Genomic DNA, 18,595 nt, shown 5'->3' with positions numbered 1-18,595 from the left:
AGTGTTTAGTCTCAAATCCTGTCCTCACAGAGTACAGTATGTTTGAATGTATTCTGTTATATTAATAGATATTCCTGCTGTGCATTTTTTCATCTTTGTGTGTCCCTGAAAGACTACAAGACAGATGAAAGATAACAAAAAATTTCATTAGGAAAGTTGGATTTGACCTTGACTAAGAATGATGGCCCCAGCTTTAATGTAATTTCACAGACTTGTCTATGTCTCAGCTTGTAGCTAGTACAAGATGTGCAGTAGCTGCAGGAGTCATTATAAATGGTCATTTACAACATGAGTTCATCCAACAGACAAGATCTCATTCATCACAAGGTAAGAATGAACCAGATCTATCTTAAGATTTTGAATGTTTAATAATTTTTTTCAATATTTAAATTAGATATTTAACCCTTTTTACTACAAGATCTTTACAGATTAAAGAACAAATAAAATGTTTCATTACAATCTAACATATTTAACAGACATTTGTGTTGTACTGTACTGTATGTTCCTGATTTATAATAACTGTCACGGATTGATGCACAGTGCTACCTGCTCCTGGTGATGACTGGTGTCCAGCAGGTGCGACTCTGGGCTGTACATAGCTCTTTTGTATGGGACTTGGGTAGCAGTGAGAACTGACGTTGGTATATATTTCAGGTAATGAACCACCAAGTGGCTCTATTTCGGACTGGCTACTAGCTGAGGAATTATAGCTGTACCAGACTGGCTACCGGCTGAAGAGATGCTGCTGGACCAGACTGGCTACCGGCTGAAGAGATGCTGCTGGACCAGACTGGCTACCGGCTGAAGAGATGCTGCTGGACCAGACTGGCTAACGGCTGAGGAATACAGCTGGATCAGACTATCTACCTGCTGAAAAGATGCTGCTGGACCAAACTGGCTAACGGCTGAGGAATACAACAGAACTGGACTGGCTACCAACTAAAGAGATGCTGCTGAACCGGACTGGCTGGAGATTACAGCTGGACCGGACTGGCTACCGGCTGAAGAGATGCTGCTGGACCAGACTGACTACCAGCTGAAGAGATGCTGCTGGACCAGACTGCCTACCGGCTGAGGAATACAGCTGGATCAAACTAGCTACCTGTTGAAAAGATGCTGCTGGACCGAACTGCTATCAGCTGAGGAATACAGCTGAACTAGACTGGCTACCGGCTGAAGAGATAACACTGGACCTACAAAGTAACTAGTTGCACAGGCCCAGAGTGCTGCGGCTGGACTTCCTTTAAACCCCTTGCTGGGCTGTGATTGGCTGCAGGGTAACTAACAGGCTGGACTGAGACTTAGGTTGGTGAAGTGGAGATCAGATAGAAAACATGGAATGTAGCAATGTCAGATAATATCATAGTCTGCACACAGGAGCTTGAATAAACCAGATGGACCCCCCGGCCGCACCTGAAGTGACACTGGTGAGTGTTTAGGATGCCAATGCTGGTTGCGCATCCTAACAAGTAACTCATTTAATATACTCAAACTATAGTTTTACTATAGCTATAATAAACTACATTTTCATGTATCAGTTAATGCTGTGCATGTGTAGTACTATAAAGTCAGGACCGGAACATAAAACTGAGTGTGTGGTACTTAAAAGGTGTGGCCGGAGAGGCAGTCCAGTTTGTGAGATTTTACCCTATTCACAGACACTATGGGGGTAGTTCAGAGTTGATTGCAGAAGCAAATTTGTTAGCAGTTGGGCAAAACCATGTGCACTGCAGGGGGGGCAGATATAACATGTGCAGAGAGTTAGATTTGGGTGAGGTGTGTTCAAACTGAAATCTAAATTGCAGTGTAAAAATAAAGCAGCCAGTATTTACCCTGCACAGAAACAAAATAATCCACCCAAATCTAACTGCATTATTTGTACAGCGGGCGATCAGATCTAAACTGCACATGCCTATGCACCGCAATGTGCAGGTCCGTTGCACAGGTACAAATCGGATCGCCGCTCAGCGATGGGTTTGTGCAAAGGATCCATTCGCACCGGCGTTCGCAAGGAGATTGACAGGAAGAAGGCATTTCTGGGTGGCAACTGACCATTTTCTGGGAGTGTTTTGAAAAATGCAGGCGTGTCCATGCGTTTGCAGGGAGGGTTCCTGACGTCAATTCCGGTCCCGGACAGGCTGATGTGATTGCAGCGGCTGAGTAAGGCCTGGGCTGCACAAGATCTGTTTGTACAGCTCTGCTACACATGGGTTCGCACACATAGCTTAATCTTAAGGAAACAGTATTAGCATATATATACATTGAATTAATTGTAAGGGGTAAATTTACTAATAATTGTTTTGGTCTGTGATACCTAATTTTCCCTTATCACTGAAACATTTTTCACCGCAATTCGCAGATTTACTAATAATAATTTTGGCTGGCGTATTGTCTTTCAATGGTGTATTGAGTCGATTTGTGGAGTGTTGTGAGGTGCAAATTAAGCTGAGCTAAAGCAGTGTATGCGGTGCGAAGCCTGCACGGACCAGGGAGATCTGTGCAGGCTTATGTGTTGTAAGTATAGTAAAGAGTTAACTTGTAAAAAAAAAAAAAAAAAAAAAATGGTGTGACAACCAACACTTGGCTCTTACTAGCGGGGGGTACTGCTACAGCTCCCCTCCGCAAATGTCGTATCCCTTGTGGTTATTGTTATTTGCCGAGCAGCCAGCCAATCAGCGACAGCTCAGGCTGGTATTGACAGTCAGTGCAATCACAGCCAATCAGCGGCCTATTCCCATCGTAATGGGTGCTGATTGGCTGGCAGCTCTGCAAATAATGGGAACCACAAGGGTTCCAGCATATAGGTCCTCTAGATCTAAGTTCGGGATTTTCGTTTTTTATATTTAACCCCTGGGATGCCTACATGGAGAAGATGATCGAGCACTGCAAAAGATTGGTGAATATGGATTCCCAATGTGACTGTGAATGTTTTTATCACACTTACACTGTCAATGGTGTGTGTGTACTGTCTTTATTTTAATATTTCTTTTGAAGGGGGACTATAGGTATCGGCGGGCACGTAGTCATCCTGTAAAGACAATATTAATCTAACTTTAACTAAAATGCTATTAACTCTGCACCCACCACCCAGGTGTGCCGTGGATAGCCTCGGGCTTCGGGCGAGGCCTTGGGTGCCATGGAAAGGAGGGAGCCCTTTATTGGAAGCCCAGGAATCCCTGGCCTGACTAGTAGGGAGATGAGTGTCTCCTTGCTGTGGAATTACACTCAAACTCCCCCCCCCCCCCCCCCCCCGCCTCCACTAGTAAGAGCCTGGTGCTGGTTATTTAAAATACAGTGGACTCCCATAACGTCTCACCCGTATTTCTTGAACTAGGACTGGCTCACAGTCCATGCTGCCAAAATAAAGCAAAACCACTTGCATGGTCTAAAAATTACTAAAGCCCCTCCTGTTCCGAGGAGGGTTCTGTCTTCCCTAAGTTTACCTTATCGTAATTATCTTACACTCCCTTCTAAACTGAAAGTTTGTCATTCTTCAAACCAGAGAACCTGCCACTGAAGGTTGATGCTCTGCTGACTGAGCTATTCTAGCTATTGGACAGCATCATTCCTTTGTCTTCTATCATTTTTGGCGTGAATATGCAGTTGAAAAAAGTAGTTTGTAGGGAAAAAGTTGCATATGCACACTCTGTAAATGAGCACTATTAGCTCTATAGGTTCCTTATGAGTCGTCATTGACCAATATACTTTGCTGACAATTAGGAACATGTAACGAGCGCTAACATTTATAAATTAAAATATGTATTGCCATGGGTAGTTTATGTGTAAAAAGTGGCACCTGTAAATAGACTTTAAGTTAGTTTGGCAGTATGTTTACAACTCCTTTATGGATTGAGTGGTTTGTGCGCGGAGACGCACGAAACGTGTTGGAGGCATCGAGCTACAGACCATCACCTTTCCAGCCCGAACTTCCCGACGCCTAGCCGCAGTGTGACGTAATCGAGACGCGACCCGACAACAAGCCGCGATCCTTCACCGCTGGACGCAGCGGATCGAGACTGAAGGACCACAACATCTTCTTGTGTACGGGACTGACTAGGAGGTAGGGACAGTTAGCACATTCACAATACAAACTGTGAATTGGTACGGACTGAGCTCAAACCACTCACTCCATAAAGGAGTTGTAAACATACTGCCAAACTAACTGAAAGTCTTTTTTACAGGTGCCACTTTTCACACATAAACTACCCATGGCAATACATATTTTAATTTATAAATGTTAGCGCTCGTTACATGTTCCGAATTGTACTATTTTTAAACTGAGCAGCTTTTAGTCACATACAGCGCAGTTGTTACATACCTTTTACTATACTTTGCTGACAGATGTTATATATTTATAGAGGTCTTCTCAAATATGGATTATGTAAAGTATTGCTGTGTGTATTATATTTCTGTATAAAGCTTGAACACTGAACTTGGAGTGACTTCCAGATCATAATTACGTACATTTTTGAATTCCTTTCTTGGAGAAAGCCCTGAGAGGAGTTGTGGCTGGCGAATGAGGAGGCTGGTGTTGGGCTTTATGTAACATTAAAAACCCATCATGGCATAATCCCACAAATCATGGGTCTTAAAAGAGGGGTCATGGTGATAATCTCCCCATCCTGCCCATTTCATTAGGGAGTAAGTGGGATGTGGGACATCTATTCACACTTCTACGGTCCAGTGAACTTCCCCAAAAATTGGGAGTCTCCCAGACAGTATACCCCAAATGTGGACCTTTCCAACCAAAGCATGAGTCCAAATATATATGTACCCAAATATAGACCTTTCCAACCAAAGCATTTCCCAATCTTTCAGGCTCTGTGGACTAGGGTCACTAGGCATTAAACATATATATTCTGTATAACCAGGTATCTGTGCATATACAATCAAACTGGATGACAGAAAGCAAGCCTACATCAAAACTACTTTAAAGCATTGCTAATTAGCTAGAAGCAATTTAGTGTATTTAGGAGTTGTGACCACATTTAAATACATTTTTTCTAATTAATCTGAAGAAGCTGAAATCATGACAGTGCTTAACCACTGACATTTGTCCTCTCACCCCAGCCATATCCCAATTTACTTAAACATTAAGGATTTTTACACATCGCTACATTAGATATGAATTCACATGACAGATTTAGTAAGTTAAGAATAATACACTGCACCCTATATAACTGTGTCAGACCTTGTATAAAGTATACACATATTCTGTAATACTATATTTATATACACTGTACAAGGGTTTCCAAATGTGCAGTGCATAGGTAGAATAGACACAATCTGACTGTCTGGTTGTGAACTGTAATCTATGACTAGTTCTTGTGAAATGTCAAGGTACAGAACTGTATTTAGGAAATTATTCAGGTTTGTTAGCAAACCAAAAAAAGTAAGCAATTGTGCAAAACCATGTTGCACAGCGGCTGAGGTAGATGTAACATGTGCAGAGAGATTTAGATTTGGGTGGATTATATTGTTTTTGTGCATGGGAAACACTGGCTGCTTAATGTCTAAACTGTAATTTACATTTCAGTTTGAACTTATCCCACCCCATTCTAACTTTCTCTGCACATGTTACATCTGCCCCACCTGCAGTGTAACATGGTTTTGCCCAATTGCTTACTTTATTGGATTGCTAACAAACCTGAATAAGGTCCATAAGTAGAACTGCGCACGAAGAAGTCAGCATGTTCACTTCCTTCATGAACTCGTTATGGAGCTCAAAAGGCCACTGGAAAGTCATGATCTTCTAAGACTTCTAGAGTAGCTTGTGACAGCTAAAGAGTTTTTACCAACTGCAAGCTGCTTTGGGGAGGAAGCACCGTCCTGAATCAGTGTTTGAGTTGTTTTCAGAATTTTGCGGCAGATAGTCCCTGGAAAAAGAGGATTGCTGCTGCCGACCAATGTCAACCATTCCCGAGACGTTGCTGCTATGTGGGCTATAGCTGAAGTGGACCCCAGGGTGACTGTGGCATCTCATCAGGATCCATCTGATTGATTCTCCATGAAATGCTTGGACTGAGATAGATTTCTATACACTGGGTGCCCCATCAGCTGACTTGAGAGCAGTAGGCTTGGGTGACTTGGTACCGCCACATGCTGGCCAGGTTTGATGGCAGTCACTCAAACTCTGTCTGGGAGATTATCAGTGGAGATGAATCCTGGATTTACAGTTCGGACCCCAAGATGAAACAAGTTGCCCAGTGAACCCCAGTTGGCGGTGCGCTGCCACAGAAGTTCGGATGTAAGCACAGTGTGGTCAAGCAGATGGTGGCTGTTTTTGTGGCCAACACTTATGTAACTACCCTACCACTTATGCAGCAGCACACTGATATTGGGGACTGGTACACCAACCGCTGCCTGTTGCAAGTGCTAGAAGTCATTTCCAGGTGCTGTCCAAGAACTCGCACTCATGGTGTCCATCACAATGCACCTGCCCACAAGTCCAGGAAAGTGGTAGATTTTCTTGCCCATGAATGTAACCAGGAGCATGGTCATCTGCCATACAGTCCAAACCTGGCCCCCTGCGACTTCATGTTCCCAGAAATCAAGTGCAAGATGTGTGGGATTCATTTTGAGTCCCTGGAAGCTGCAGTGGAGACCTTCATCCAGCTTATAGAAGACCTATCTTCTTCAGACTGGTCCAGCTGCTTCACCAAGTGGTATGAGCACATGTAACTTTGCATAGACTTCTCTGGTGAATACCTTGAAAAAATGTAATGTTTACTTTGTAAATATAATACTTTTTGTGCATCCGGAAACATATTGCACATTCCTAGTATGTCTGTATTCATTCAAACTGACCTTGAGTATGATTTCCGATTTATGTTATAGTCAATAGCCACATTTGAACTGGAATGCTGATATTTTGTATATTATTTGTTTGCCTTTTGAGGGTAACACAAGATTAAGTTAGTTTATGAAGGATACAAAACTTTAAGCACAATTGTGGTCTACCAATTTCCAAATGAAACATTACCGCTCACTGTTTCATTTAGAAGTATAATATGCTTGCCTGAAACACTGTAACTGTACATGTAAACTGGTTTTTACACTACTGTATGTTACCATTCCCCGTTGGTTGACTTCTGTTTACGTACAAAGCCGATGTTTTTGTGAGTGCACAGGCACAGCACTCGGATCTCGCAGATGCATACGGGAGGAGTCTATCTCCTACGCCTCCTGCTGCATTTGCATTTTATTTGTACAGAATTGCACTGCCACTTCCCTGCGGCTGTGCAATACCTTACAAATCGGAATCAGGCCCAGAGTACAGATGAAACAGAAAGGGATTAAAATCTCTATGGTAATCACAAAGGGGAGGCAGCTTTCACTATACCATCTGTGCTCATTTCAGCATCCACCCTGCTTTACCCACTTAGGAATAATCTAAATAGTAATACAAACTGCCTGGTATAGTCTACTGTGCACTACATTTATCAAAGTAAGTTTTCTTGTTGTCTGAGGGTTACTACAGAGTACAAATCTGTAGCTAGGTTAGTCAATCACCTGCTCTTTATTCTTTCAGCTTCTGTTGTTGACACATTCCTGAAAATTGTCACTATTTTTACTCTGATCTCTTGCACACTTCTCCAATAAATATCACAGGGTGATTCTGTGGACAGGCATATCTGGATACGTGCGGTGAAGCAGGTGAGGCAGAGCCTTTCCTGTCATACTAACGTTTGTGCCAGAGTTTTCACTGTATAAAGTATATGAAAAATACAAAGAATATGTTTGAAATATCTTTTTTTGCATGATTCTAATAATTTTTATAGCTAAAACTCTGGAGTAAAAAGTCTATGGCAGGTGAGGCAGTGCCTCACCTGTGTATCTTTTCCGCACATCTCTGATCAAAACTCACAAAATGTCCAGGAATTTATACTGCTGTGCCTGTGTATAATGCCCAGATGCAGGGTTGGACTGGCCCACAGGGGTACAGGGGAAACCACTGGTGGGCCATACTGCCTGGGTCCCCCTTCCCCTCCTCTAGGGATCAGGTTCCAGACTGTACTGTTACTAATCTAGTACATAATCTTGCATGCACTACAGTATTTACTGTATATATTTATCTAGGGGACCAACACTTGCAAAAGGGTTAGGCAAACCAATGTGGTGGCTGGGTACACCCCCTCTAGAGACTGACCACACCCCTAACATGGGCCTCTACCACTGCATCCCTCCGGTGAGCCCTACATACCCCAGTCCGACATTGCCCAGATGTATGCTTTGGATCATATATTGCATGTAAATCTGGCTCTGGTGCTAGCCAGTGCCTCCTGAGCTATTAGCTCACCGCACGTCCTTGCAGTGGACAATGAAGAGACATTCAGTCAGAGTTTAGCAGGAGACGGCCAATGTGACATCAAACAAGCAACTCGTGTGAAGAGATCAGGATGTCAGTCTGATCTCATTTAAAAGAAGGTGGTTCTATTATACTGAAACAAGAGATCAATCAAGAACACAAACTGCAGTGATTGGCTACTTTATGTACACCTAACCCTCCTCAACTAATCCCAACAGTGAGTTTCAGTTGCCAGATCCCATTAATTCCATTCATACATAGACACACAACATGTTAATTTTCTTGCCGTCAATCATAGTGTTCTTCAAAATTTAATGAATAACACTCTTCTATTTTTCATTACATGTGGTGATATTTGAAAGCAATGTCTAGCAAGGAACAGGAAAGCAGACTATTCTGAAAAAAAAAAGAACATGTAAATAAAATATAAATCTACGCAGTTCATCCCAAATGTCAACAGGTCTGCAGCAGTACTTTCCATATAATGGTAAATGTATTAGTCAAAGTACCTTAAATATAGTGCATTTCAGATTTTTGGAATCATGTGTAGAATAAGTGTAGACTCTCCTTAAAACTTCATTCAACCATGACCTCAACTTTAATCATTTATTCATATAATCAAACATCAAATACAAAATATAGATGTGTGAAAATATTTTAATTTAAAACAGTTTGCAGATCTTTTCCAGAGTAACAGTTTCCAAGTATTTAGATGCAATTATTAATTAATACAGCAACACAATAGTGCGAGACAATGCTGTGGCTGATTGCCATAGAATCAGTTCTACCCCTTAAAAATCTTGCATAGTACATAATTGCTAGAAGAGCAGGCAACGTCAGATGTAAGTATTGTCTGCCCTCTGGTCACATGAGGGTTAAATAAGAATATGTGCACCGGACTCAACAATGGGCTGACTTCACTAAACAGGGAATCCCATAAAGCTTGCCAGGAGAAACCTAATGCCTAGGAAATGCTGAAAACATGTACATGTCTTCTTGCTCCTTACCAATGTCAGCTCATTCACTGCATTTTACCTGTCAGGAGGGACCAGCATCATAAAGACATTCTGAAAATAGTTAATTATAAATACTGAACAAATCAAGACGGTACAGGTAGCCTTTCCTGTGTATTGTGTCATAAAGTTCCATTATATATAATTGTATTGACATTACTTACATCTTGATATTGCTGCTATCTCTAGCACAGAGGTCTATAATAGGTTCTGGTATGAATGGTCGACTATGTTAAGGTCGACATTCATTAGGTCGACCACTATTGGTCGACATAGACATGGTCGACGTGGACTAATAGTCGACACATGAAAATGATCGACGCGGGACAGGCAGACACACGAAAAGGTCGACATGGATTTTTTTAAAACTGTTTTTGGTGTCATTTTTTCAATTACATGACCAGGAACCCCAATTAGTGTACCGCGTCCCCTTGCATGGCTCGGCACGGGTAACCGTTCCCAATCATAGTCCACGTGGATGGTAAAGTATGAAAAAGTTAAAAATCTATTAAAAAAAAAAAAAAAGTCATGTCGACCTTTTCATGTGTCGACCTGCCCTGTGTCGACATATGTCCATGTCGACCAATAGTGGTCGACCTAATGGCTGTCGACCTTAACATGGTCGACCATCCAGATACCCTATAATACAGTGTGTTGTATAGTATCAGATCAATACAACTGTCAACTGCTCAAAAAGTAAGGCAAGAGCAGACAACTGTGAGTGTAACCAGTATTCCACAGCCCACATCCTATTGGTTATATCTCAGGAATGACAACATTATAATTACAGGTCATAGGAAACAAGAAATTCTTAAAGGGGGGTACTCACGGAGCGATATTCTAAGCAATCTGACTAGATTGCTTAGAATATCGGCAGGATCGCTCCGTGTGTAGCCCCCTCGGCGATAGCGATGCGCGGCCCCGCACATCGCTATCGCCGCTGCTAGATTGGCCTGCATGCAGGCCAATCTAGCGGGTCGCTCACTTCACCCGCTGGGTGAAGTGAGCGGCCCCCCCGTCTCCCCCCGCACGCTCAGCACAGATCGCGCTGTGCTGAGCGGCAGGAGAGATGTGTGCTGAGCGGTTCGCTCAGCACGCATCTCTCCTTGATCGGCCCGTGAGTACTGGGCTTAAGTCTGAAGACCTGTCAAGTCAGGATGGTAAATGCACTCAACCCTTGTGCTTAAGCATTGTTATCAACCATCCTATGTATGTGCAAGTTTTGTCCTGATAAGGCAACACTATTGGTGTGTGGAATTGAGGTTACAGCAGACTGAGAAACAGGATTAGGTACTGGAAACCAAAGTGCCCTAAGAAATAAATCATTGTAGTTCTCATCTCTCGGAGACCTTCAGATATCACGTCCATTCTCTGTGAGAACAATGATTGGATTATGCTTTATGTGACTGCCAGAGAAATCCATCAAAAGATATTACAATACTTTACAATGTATACACAAATCAGGAATATGTCACACACACAAATTTCTACCATTTGTAACAATACGTTGCACAAATCAACTTCTGCACACATTACCGTATACTTCAAATGTTACATCAGCATAGTGCAAATCTCTTGGCTATGATATGGGTGCTCAAAGCACTTTCAACCAGCGGATTGGGTATTCTGACCGCCGGGATCCCGACTGCCGGAAATGTCACCGCACCCCAGTGCGCCAAAATAGACAATGTTCCAAAGATCAACTCAGTTGTTAGATTTCTGTTAAGTGCTGATGAAAATCTGAGTGAAGCATCCTGGTATGCTAGTACTATGGCGCAAGCTCACCATGACTGGAGCTGGCTGGGGATGGTGTAAGGGGGTGTTGGTATGCTAGTACTGTGGCACAAGCTCATCATGACTGGAGCTGGCTGCGGATGGTATAAGGGGGTGTTGGTATGCTAGTATTATGGCGCAAGCTCACCATGACTAGAGCTGGCTGCGGATGGTGTAAGGGGGTGTTGGTATGCTAGTACTGTGGCACAAGCTCACCATGACTGGAGCTGGCTGCGGATGGCGTAAGGGGGTGTTGGTATGCTAGTACTGTGGCACAAGCTCATCATGACTGGAGCTGGCCGCGGATGGTGCAAGGGGGTGTTGGTATGCTAGTACTATGGCGCAAGCTCACCATGACTGGAGCTGGCTGCGGATGGTGTAAGGGGGTGTTGGTATGCTAGTACTGTGGCACAAGCTCACCATGACTGGAGCTGGCTGCGGATGGTGTAAGGGGGTGTTGGTATGCTAGTACTATGGCGCAAGCTCACCATGACTGGAGCTGGCTGCGGATGGTGTAAGGGGGTGTTGGTATGCTAGTACTGTGGCACAAGCTCATCATGACTGGAGCTGGCTGCGGATGGTGTAAGGGGGTGTTGGTATGCTAGTACTATGGCGCAAGCTCACCATGACTAGAGCTGGCTGCGGATGGTGTAAGGGGGTGTTGGTATGCTAGTACTGTGGCACAAGCTCACCATGACTGGAGCTGGCTGCGGATGGCGTAAGGGGGTGTTGGTATGCTAGTACTGTGGCACAAGCTCATCATGACTGGAGCTGGCCGCGGATGGTGCAAGGGGGTGTTGGTATGCTAGTACTATGGCGCAAGCTCACCATGACTGGAGCTGGCTGCGGATGGTGTAAGGGGGTGTTGGTATGCTAGTACTGTGGCACAAGCTCACCATGACTGGAGCTGGCTGCGGATGGTGTAAGGGGGTGTTGGTATGCTAGTACTATGGCGCAAGCTCACCATGACTGGAGCTGGCTGCGGATGGTGTAAGGGGGTGTTGGTATGCTAGTACTGTGGCACAAGCTCATCATGACTGGAGCTGGCTGCGGATGGTGTAAGGGGGTGTTGGTATGCTAGTACTATGGCGCAAGCTCACCATGACTAGAGCTGGCTGCGGATGGTGTAAGGGGGTGTTGGTATGCTAGTACTGTGGCACAAGCTCACCATGACTGGAGCTGGCTGCGGATGGTGTAAGGGGGTGTTGGTATGCTAGTACTGTGGCACAAGCTCATCATGACTGGAGCTGGCTGCGGATGGTGTAAGGGGGTGTTGGTATGCTAGTACTATGGCGCAAGCTCACCATGACTAGAGCTGGCTGCGGATGGTGTAAGGGGGTGTTGGTATGCTAGTACTGTGGCACAAGCTCACCATGACTGGAGCTGGCTGCGGATGGTGTAAGGGGGTGTTGGTATGCTAGTACTGTGGCACAAGCTCACCATGACTGGAGCTGGCTGCGGATGGTGTAAGGGGGTGTTGGTATGCTAGTACTGTGGATCAAGCTCACCATGACTGGAGCTGGCTGCGGATGGTGTAAGGGGGTGTTGGTATGCTAGTACTGTGGCACAAGCTCATCATGACTGGAGCTGGCTGCGGATGGTGTAAGGGGGTGTTGGTATGCTAGTACTATGGCGCAAGCTCACCATGACTAGAGCTGGCTGCGGATGTTGTAAGGGGGTGTTGGTATGCTAGTACTGTGGCACAAGCTCACCATGACTGGAGCTGGCTGCGGATGGTGTAAGGGGGTGTTGGTATGCTAGTACTATGGCGCAAGCTCACCATGACTGGAGCTGGCTGCGGATGGTGTAAGGGGGTGTTGGTATGCTAGTACTATGGCGCAAGCTCACCATGACTGGAGCTGGCTGCGGATGGTGTAAGGGGGTGTTGGTATGCTAGTACTGTGGATCAAGCTCACCATGACTGGAGCTGGCTGCGGATGGTGTAAGGGGGTGTTGGTATGCTAGTACTGTGGCACAAGCTCATCATGACTGGAGCTGGCTGCGGATGGTGTAAGGGGGTGTTGGTATGCTAGTACTATGGCGCATGCTCACCATGACTAGAGCTGGCTGCGGATGGTGTAAGGGGGTGTTGGTATGCTAGTACTGTGGCACAAGCTCACCATGACTGGAGCTGGCTGCGGATGGTGTAAGGGGGTGTTGGTATGCTAGTACTATGGCGCAAGCTCACCATGACTGGAGCTGGCTGCGGATGGTGTAAGGGGGTGTTGGTATGCTAGTACTATGGCGCAAGCTCACCATGACTGGAGCTGGCTGCGGATGGTGTAAGGGGGTGTTGGTATGCTAGTACTGTGGCACAAGCTCACCATGACTAGAGCTGGCTGCGGATGGTGTAAGGGGGTGTTGGTATGCTAGTACTGTGGCACAAGCTCACCATGACTGGAGCTGGCTGCGGATGGTGTAAGGGGGTGTTGGTATGCTAGTACTGTGGCACAAGCTCACCATGACTGGAGCTGGCTGTGGATGGTGTAAGGGGGTGTTGGTATGCTAGTACTGTGGCACAAGCTCACCATGACTAGAGCTGGCTGCGGATGGTGTAAGGGGGTGTTGGTATGCTAGTACTGTGGCACAAGCTCACCATGACTGGAGCTGGCTGCGGATGGTGTAAGGGGGTGTTGGTATGCTAGTACTGTGGATCAAGCTCACCATGACTGGAGCTGGCTGCGGATGGTGTAAGGGGGTGTTGGTATGCTAGTACTGTGGCACAAGCTCACCATGACTGGAGCTGGCTGTGGATAGTGTAAGGGGGTGTAAGTACCATGTAAAGCAGCATAGAAACTAATTACCTATGTAAGTAGGCTAGTATGCAGCATAAGGAACACTACTGTATGTCTCAATATGGGATATGCCAATCTAATGATAGGCAGGCAGAGCCTTGTTCTATAATATAGCAGTTAGTAAATAATTGATCTATTTGCTGTCACACTGTAGCTCTCCAGCTGTTTAATTACCATTTCCAGAATGCTCTGTTAAGCAATACTGTAGCTGAGTAAGTCAGCTATTGTTAAATAACAATTGCTACCGGAACTGACAAAACTTGGGACATAACAAAGAAATTTGCTATTCTATTAATGATAAAATGAAAACTATTTTATTTCAGTCTATTTACTGAGATCCAGAAAATGTAAGAAAATGAATGAAAATGCAGCAATGTCTTCACCTCATATCTGACTCACTGTTACATATAACTGTACTTACGTCCAGAACAGGGAATTGATAAAACACAAACCTCCGTACTGTTAATTTCAAGGCAGAAGTGATAAAGTGGAGATGACATGTTAGTAATTGCTGTACTATCGGGTGATATCTTTCACTGTGTCTTTCTCTAGAGTTTTTGGCAGGCTGCTCACAACCCATAAATATGCTCTTAATCCCGAATATGTTAGATCACTTTGGTCATAACTCTGCAAATGAAGGCAAAAGACTATGGTTCTCATGCACGGCAGGGGAATGAATCTACTACTACAGATGGGTTCTCCAATAGCTCCACATGAAACAAACTTGAGTCTGCCAAGATGATGGTTAAATGGATGGAAAGTAAATGTCTATCAGTCATACTGGGTGTTCTGAGGAGAATCTGATTTCCTCATCATTTACTCCATCTTTACAGTATATACACATAGGAGTATATACATATAACAGGGCTCTAAAGGAGGTCTAATAATTAGTTATTTTTCACAAACTATTAAATGTATTCACATTGGCCCTCAATCTGAGTTGTTCGCTCGCTAGCTGCTTTTAGCAGCCGTGCAGACGCTAAGCTGCCGCCCTCAGGGACTGTATCTTAGCTTAGCAGAAGTGCGAACGAAAGGACCGCAGCGCTGCTACAAAAAAAGATTGTGTAGTTTCTGAGCAGCTCCAGACCTACTCCTAGCTTGCGATTACTTCACACTATTTAGTTCCTGTTTTGACGTCACAAACACGCCCTGCGTTCGGCCAGCCACGCCCGCGTTTCCCTAGGCACGCCTGCGTTTTTACACACACTTCCCGAAAACAGTCCGTTACCTCCCAGAAACACTCACTTTCTGTCAATGACTCTGCGGCGTCGCTAGACCTTGTGTGAAACTGCATCAGCTTTTGTGAAAGTACGTCACGCGTGCACATTGTGCCGCTTACGCATGCGCAGAAGTGCAGATTTTTAGCCTGATCGCTGCGCTGCAAACAACGGCAGCTAGAGATCAACTCGGAATGACCCCCATTGTACTGCAGTAGGCTTCATTACATTTACGTTAGCTCTCTCTCCCTCTCTATATACTGTATAATGTTTTGTGTACTAAAGCAGCATAGCAGGTTTTTGTTTTGTTTTTTAAAGTATTTTTTAAGTATTTTGTGAATGATAAACACAATGGAACGGAATAACATTTGACAGCATAGTCTTCACTGTTTTGGGGCTGGACTCAATCCACCTGGACCAATAAGGTATTACTTGCAATTTACAATTTAGTGTAACATGGTTATTAAATATAACGGATAGTTAATTATGTCATTCTAGAAAATTAATTATGGCGAGTTTCAAATTAATTCTTTAGCCAAGATGTAATTTTATAAAGAGGCAACAATTTACAAGGCAAAACCATGCCTTGGAATTGACTGACGCTTTAAAAAAAAAGTTAGAGAACGGCCGGCACCCCGCACCTCCGGCAATCTCAGAGGCTATTACATCTCGCCTTTTATTTATTTTTTAATGACATTAGTTACACCATAATTAAAATATTTTGGTTTTAGCTGAACTAAATGTTTGAAAAGTAGGTCAAAATTAGTTAAGAATATAAGTTTATTATTATTAATAGTCAGCTTTAAAACGTTTAGCTACAAATACATTATATTATACTAATATTATAGTGAAACATGAATAGGAGGAATAAATAATAAAATAGCCTTAATAATGACATTATAATTTGGTCGTACATAACTGATTTGAACATTGAGCATCATGAGAACTGATCCTACACTACAGTGAGACACACATTTGGGTGTACAACCCTGATCTAGACAACAGAACCTGTAGCTGACATGCGAGTTCTAGCTAATCAATACTGGAGAATATTGGGGGGTTTTGATATCCTACTACTGACAACTTTGTCTACTAATTACACTGACACCATCGTCTACTAATTACTTCTTCATCTTGGACAGATATCAGCAGATTCTCCAGTAATAAACTTTTGCGTTTATAAAACGTATGAAAAAAAGGTTTCTGCAGCTAAAGCAATACATACTACATACATACTTTTACAAGATGTTTTTTAGCTTTGAAAGTTTATTCCCTGTGTCTTTGTGCTACTATCCTCCTATTTTGCAACCAAAAGTTAAACAGGGATTTTACAGCAAGCCAGAGGGCTTCACATTCCAAAACGGATCTGGATCCTATAGATTGTAAGCTTGTGAGTAGGGCCTTCCTACCTCTAAGCCTGTCTGTTATTACCCAGTTTCTGTTGTTCCAATTGTAAAGGACATTCTGTGACAACATCTCTAGAGTGCACTTATTTCTAGTCTTTTCTAAGGATCAGACCCATATAATCTGCATACTAGGTTATGTTCCTACAACCAGATTAGTGTACACGCCTAATCATAGACATACAGTAAGAGAGAATATTCACAGTCTGAATCTGGATATGTAAAATAAGTAGCAGAGAATCCAGGTGGCAGCAGTATACAGATGTGTCCACATACGTCTGCTATATCCCAACATGTATATGTATATAAACGCTTAATGTTGGTACTAAGCCTTAGCATTCTAGCATATTATATACAGTTAGAAAGTCACTAACATCACACACTTGTACTCCATTTGTGTCGTGTTTATTATCATTATAGATCTCAGCCATTCCAATCACCATAATCATGTATGACAAAAATAGTATGCAGTGGGATCAGTAGCAAAAGGCACTTAGAACAGCTGTATGTACAGTAGCTTTATGAGAATGTTGCTGGATGTGACAACTGTACACTGCTTACTGTATATTGCTGGATGTGACAATACTGTAATTACTGTTGTTCATGTACAAAACATATTTTGGGTTGACTGCCTAGCTCCATAGCAGCTATAATAAAGAAAAATACTGTTTCTCCAAAATACATCAGATCTTGCACAGCCTGTTTATAATTCCACATTTTTCCCCTCTGTTCTTACAACAGATATATGTGGCAGCTATAAAGTAGTACACAACACAACAACAGTAAATTGTGCTATTGCTGAGCCAGGGGACCCAGCCGTCTATATTGAGCCTCCTGGGAATTCAGTATCCCTTGTTTAGCTGGTAAGTAATCCTTCTTACAGCCAGGGAAAGCATAAGAGAATCCTATGAAATTGTGAGTGCATATTCTCAAAAGATTCTAACATTGATCCACAACTATAACTTTGCCAGCAAAGTACACAGATTGCAAAGAAGGACTTAGCAGAGGCTTAAGGGAGATTACTAACAAAAGAATAAGAGATGGAGAATTGAATACATTCCGCTCTAGATATATTCCAATCTAGCTGTATTACTGTCTAACTATTCAATGGGAACCATTTTCACATCATGTATTATGTGGCAGCTTGGGGTAAACTTTAGTTAATACTGGTGACAGGTTCTAAGGCTTTTCAGTCATTGTGTAACCCCATATTACATATGTGCTGTCATTTTCTGTCCAAACTTATAGGAACAGCACCATCTGCTGAACATTAGTGATAAGTGCAGGTGTATACAATGTACTACAGTGTGGGTATAATGTGCAATTAGATGTCTGAATTGAAGAAGAAAAGGTAATATTCCGAGCTCTCAGCACTCCCAAGAGAAAGCAAACACTCCTAATGTTTGTAGTAAAGGTAACACACATTCATCCATTTTACATATAAAATTACACAAAACGACATAAGATTTCAGATGTGGCAATTTCCAGTTTAAGGCTTAATAAAGCTTTACATATTATTTTTTTTTCTTTAAATAAACTTAAATATTTTAGATTTCTCTTGGTGTTCCAGTAGTCCGACATTCGTTTGCTTCTGCTTAGGTTTCTATAGCTGGTATAAACTGTATATGGCTTTCCAGACCTAGGACCTCACTTAAGGTATCCTGTGATAGAAGTAAAGGTAGCCCAAGCCTTTAGACGGTCGCTCGGATGCTGAAACTTTATGATCGTTATAAATCACCCATCTGAAAAACACAAGAAAAAATAAGAATTTACTTACCGATAATTCTATTTCTAGTGGATGCTGGGAACTCCGTAAGGACCATGGGGAATAGCGGCTCCGCAGGAGACTGGGCACAAAAGTAAAAGCTGTAGGACTACCTGGTGTGCACTGGCTCCTCCCCCTATGACCCTCCTCCAAGCCTCAGTTAGGATACTGTGCCCGGACGAGCGTACACAATAAGGAAGGATTTTGAATCCCGGGTAAGACTCATACCAGCCACACCAATCACACCGTACAACCTGTGATCTGAACCCAGTTAACAGCATGATAACAGAGGAGCCTCTGAAAAGATGGCTCACAACAATA

The 18,595-nt window shown here is 43.3% G+C and overlaps 1 protein-coding gene across 1 annotated transcript in view; it reads right to left on the bottom strand.

Moving 5' to 3' along the window:
• Positions 1-8,947: 8,947 nt before the first annotated feature.
• Positions 8,948-18,595, bottom strand: part of USP13 (ubiquitin specific peptidase 13) — a 426,048-nt gene continuing 416,400 nt past the window's right edge. The window contains exon 21 of the mRNA XM_063916319.1: positions 8,948-18,251. Coding sequence (XP_063772389.1) covers positions 18,161-18,251 — 91 coding nt within the window. The 3' untranslated portion in view covers positions 8,948-18,160. The remainder of the gene's footprint in view (positions 18,252-18,595) is intronic.

Source organism: Pseudophryne corroboree, chromosome 4 (assembly GCF_028390025.1).
Source record: "Pseudophryne corroboree isolate aPseCor3 chromosome 4, aPseCor3.hap2, whole genome shotgun sequence".
Lineage (NCBI taxonomy): Eukaryota > Metazoa > Chordata > Amphibia > Anura > Myobatrachidae > Pseudophryne > Pseudophryne corroboree.
Note: the sequence above shows the minus strand (reverse complement) of the source record. Positions and strands in the feature narration are given on the sequence as shown.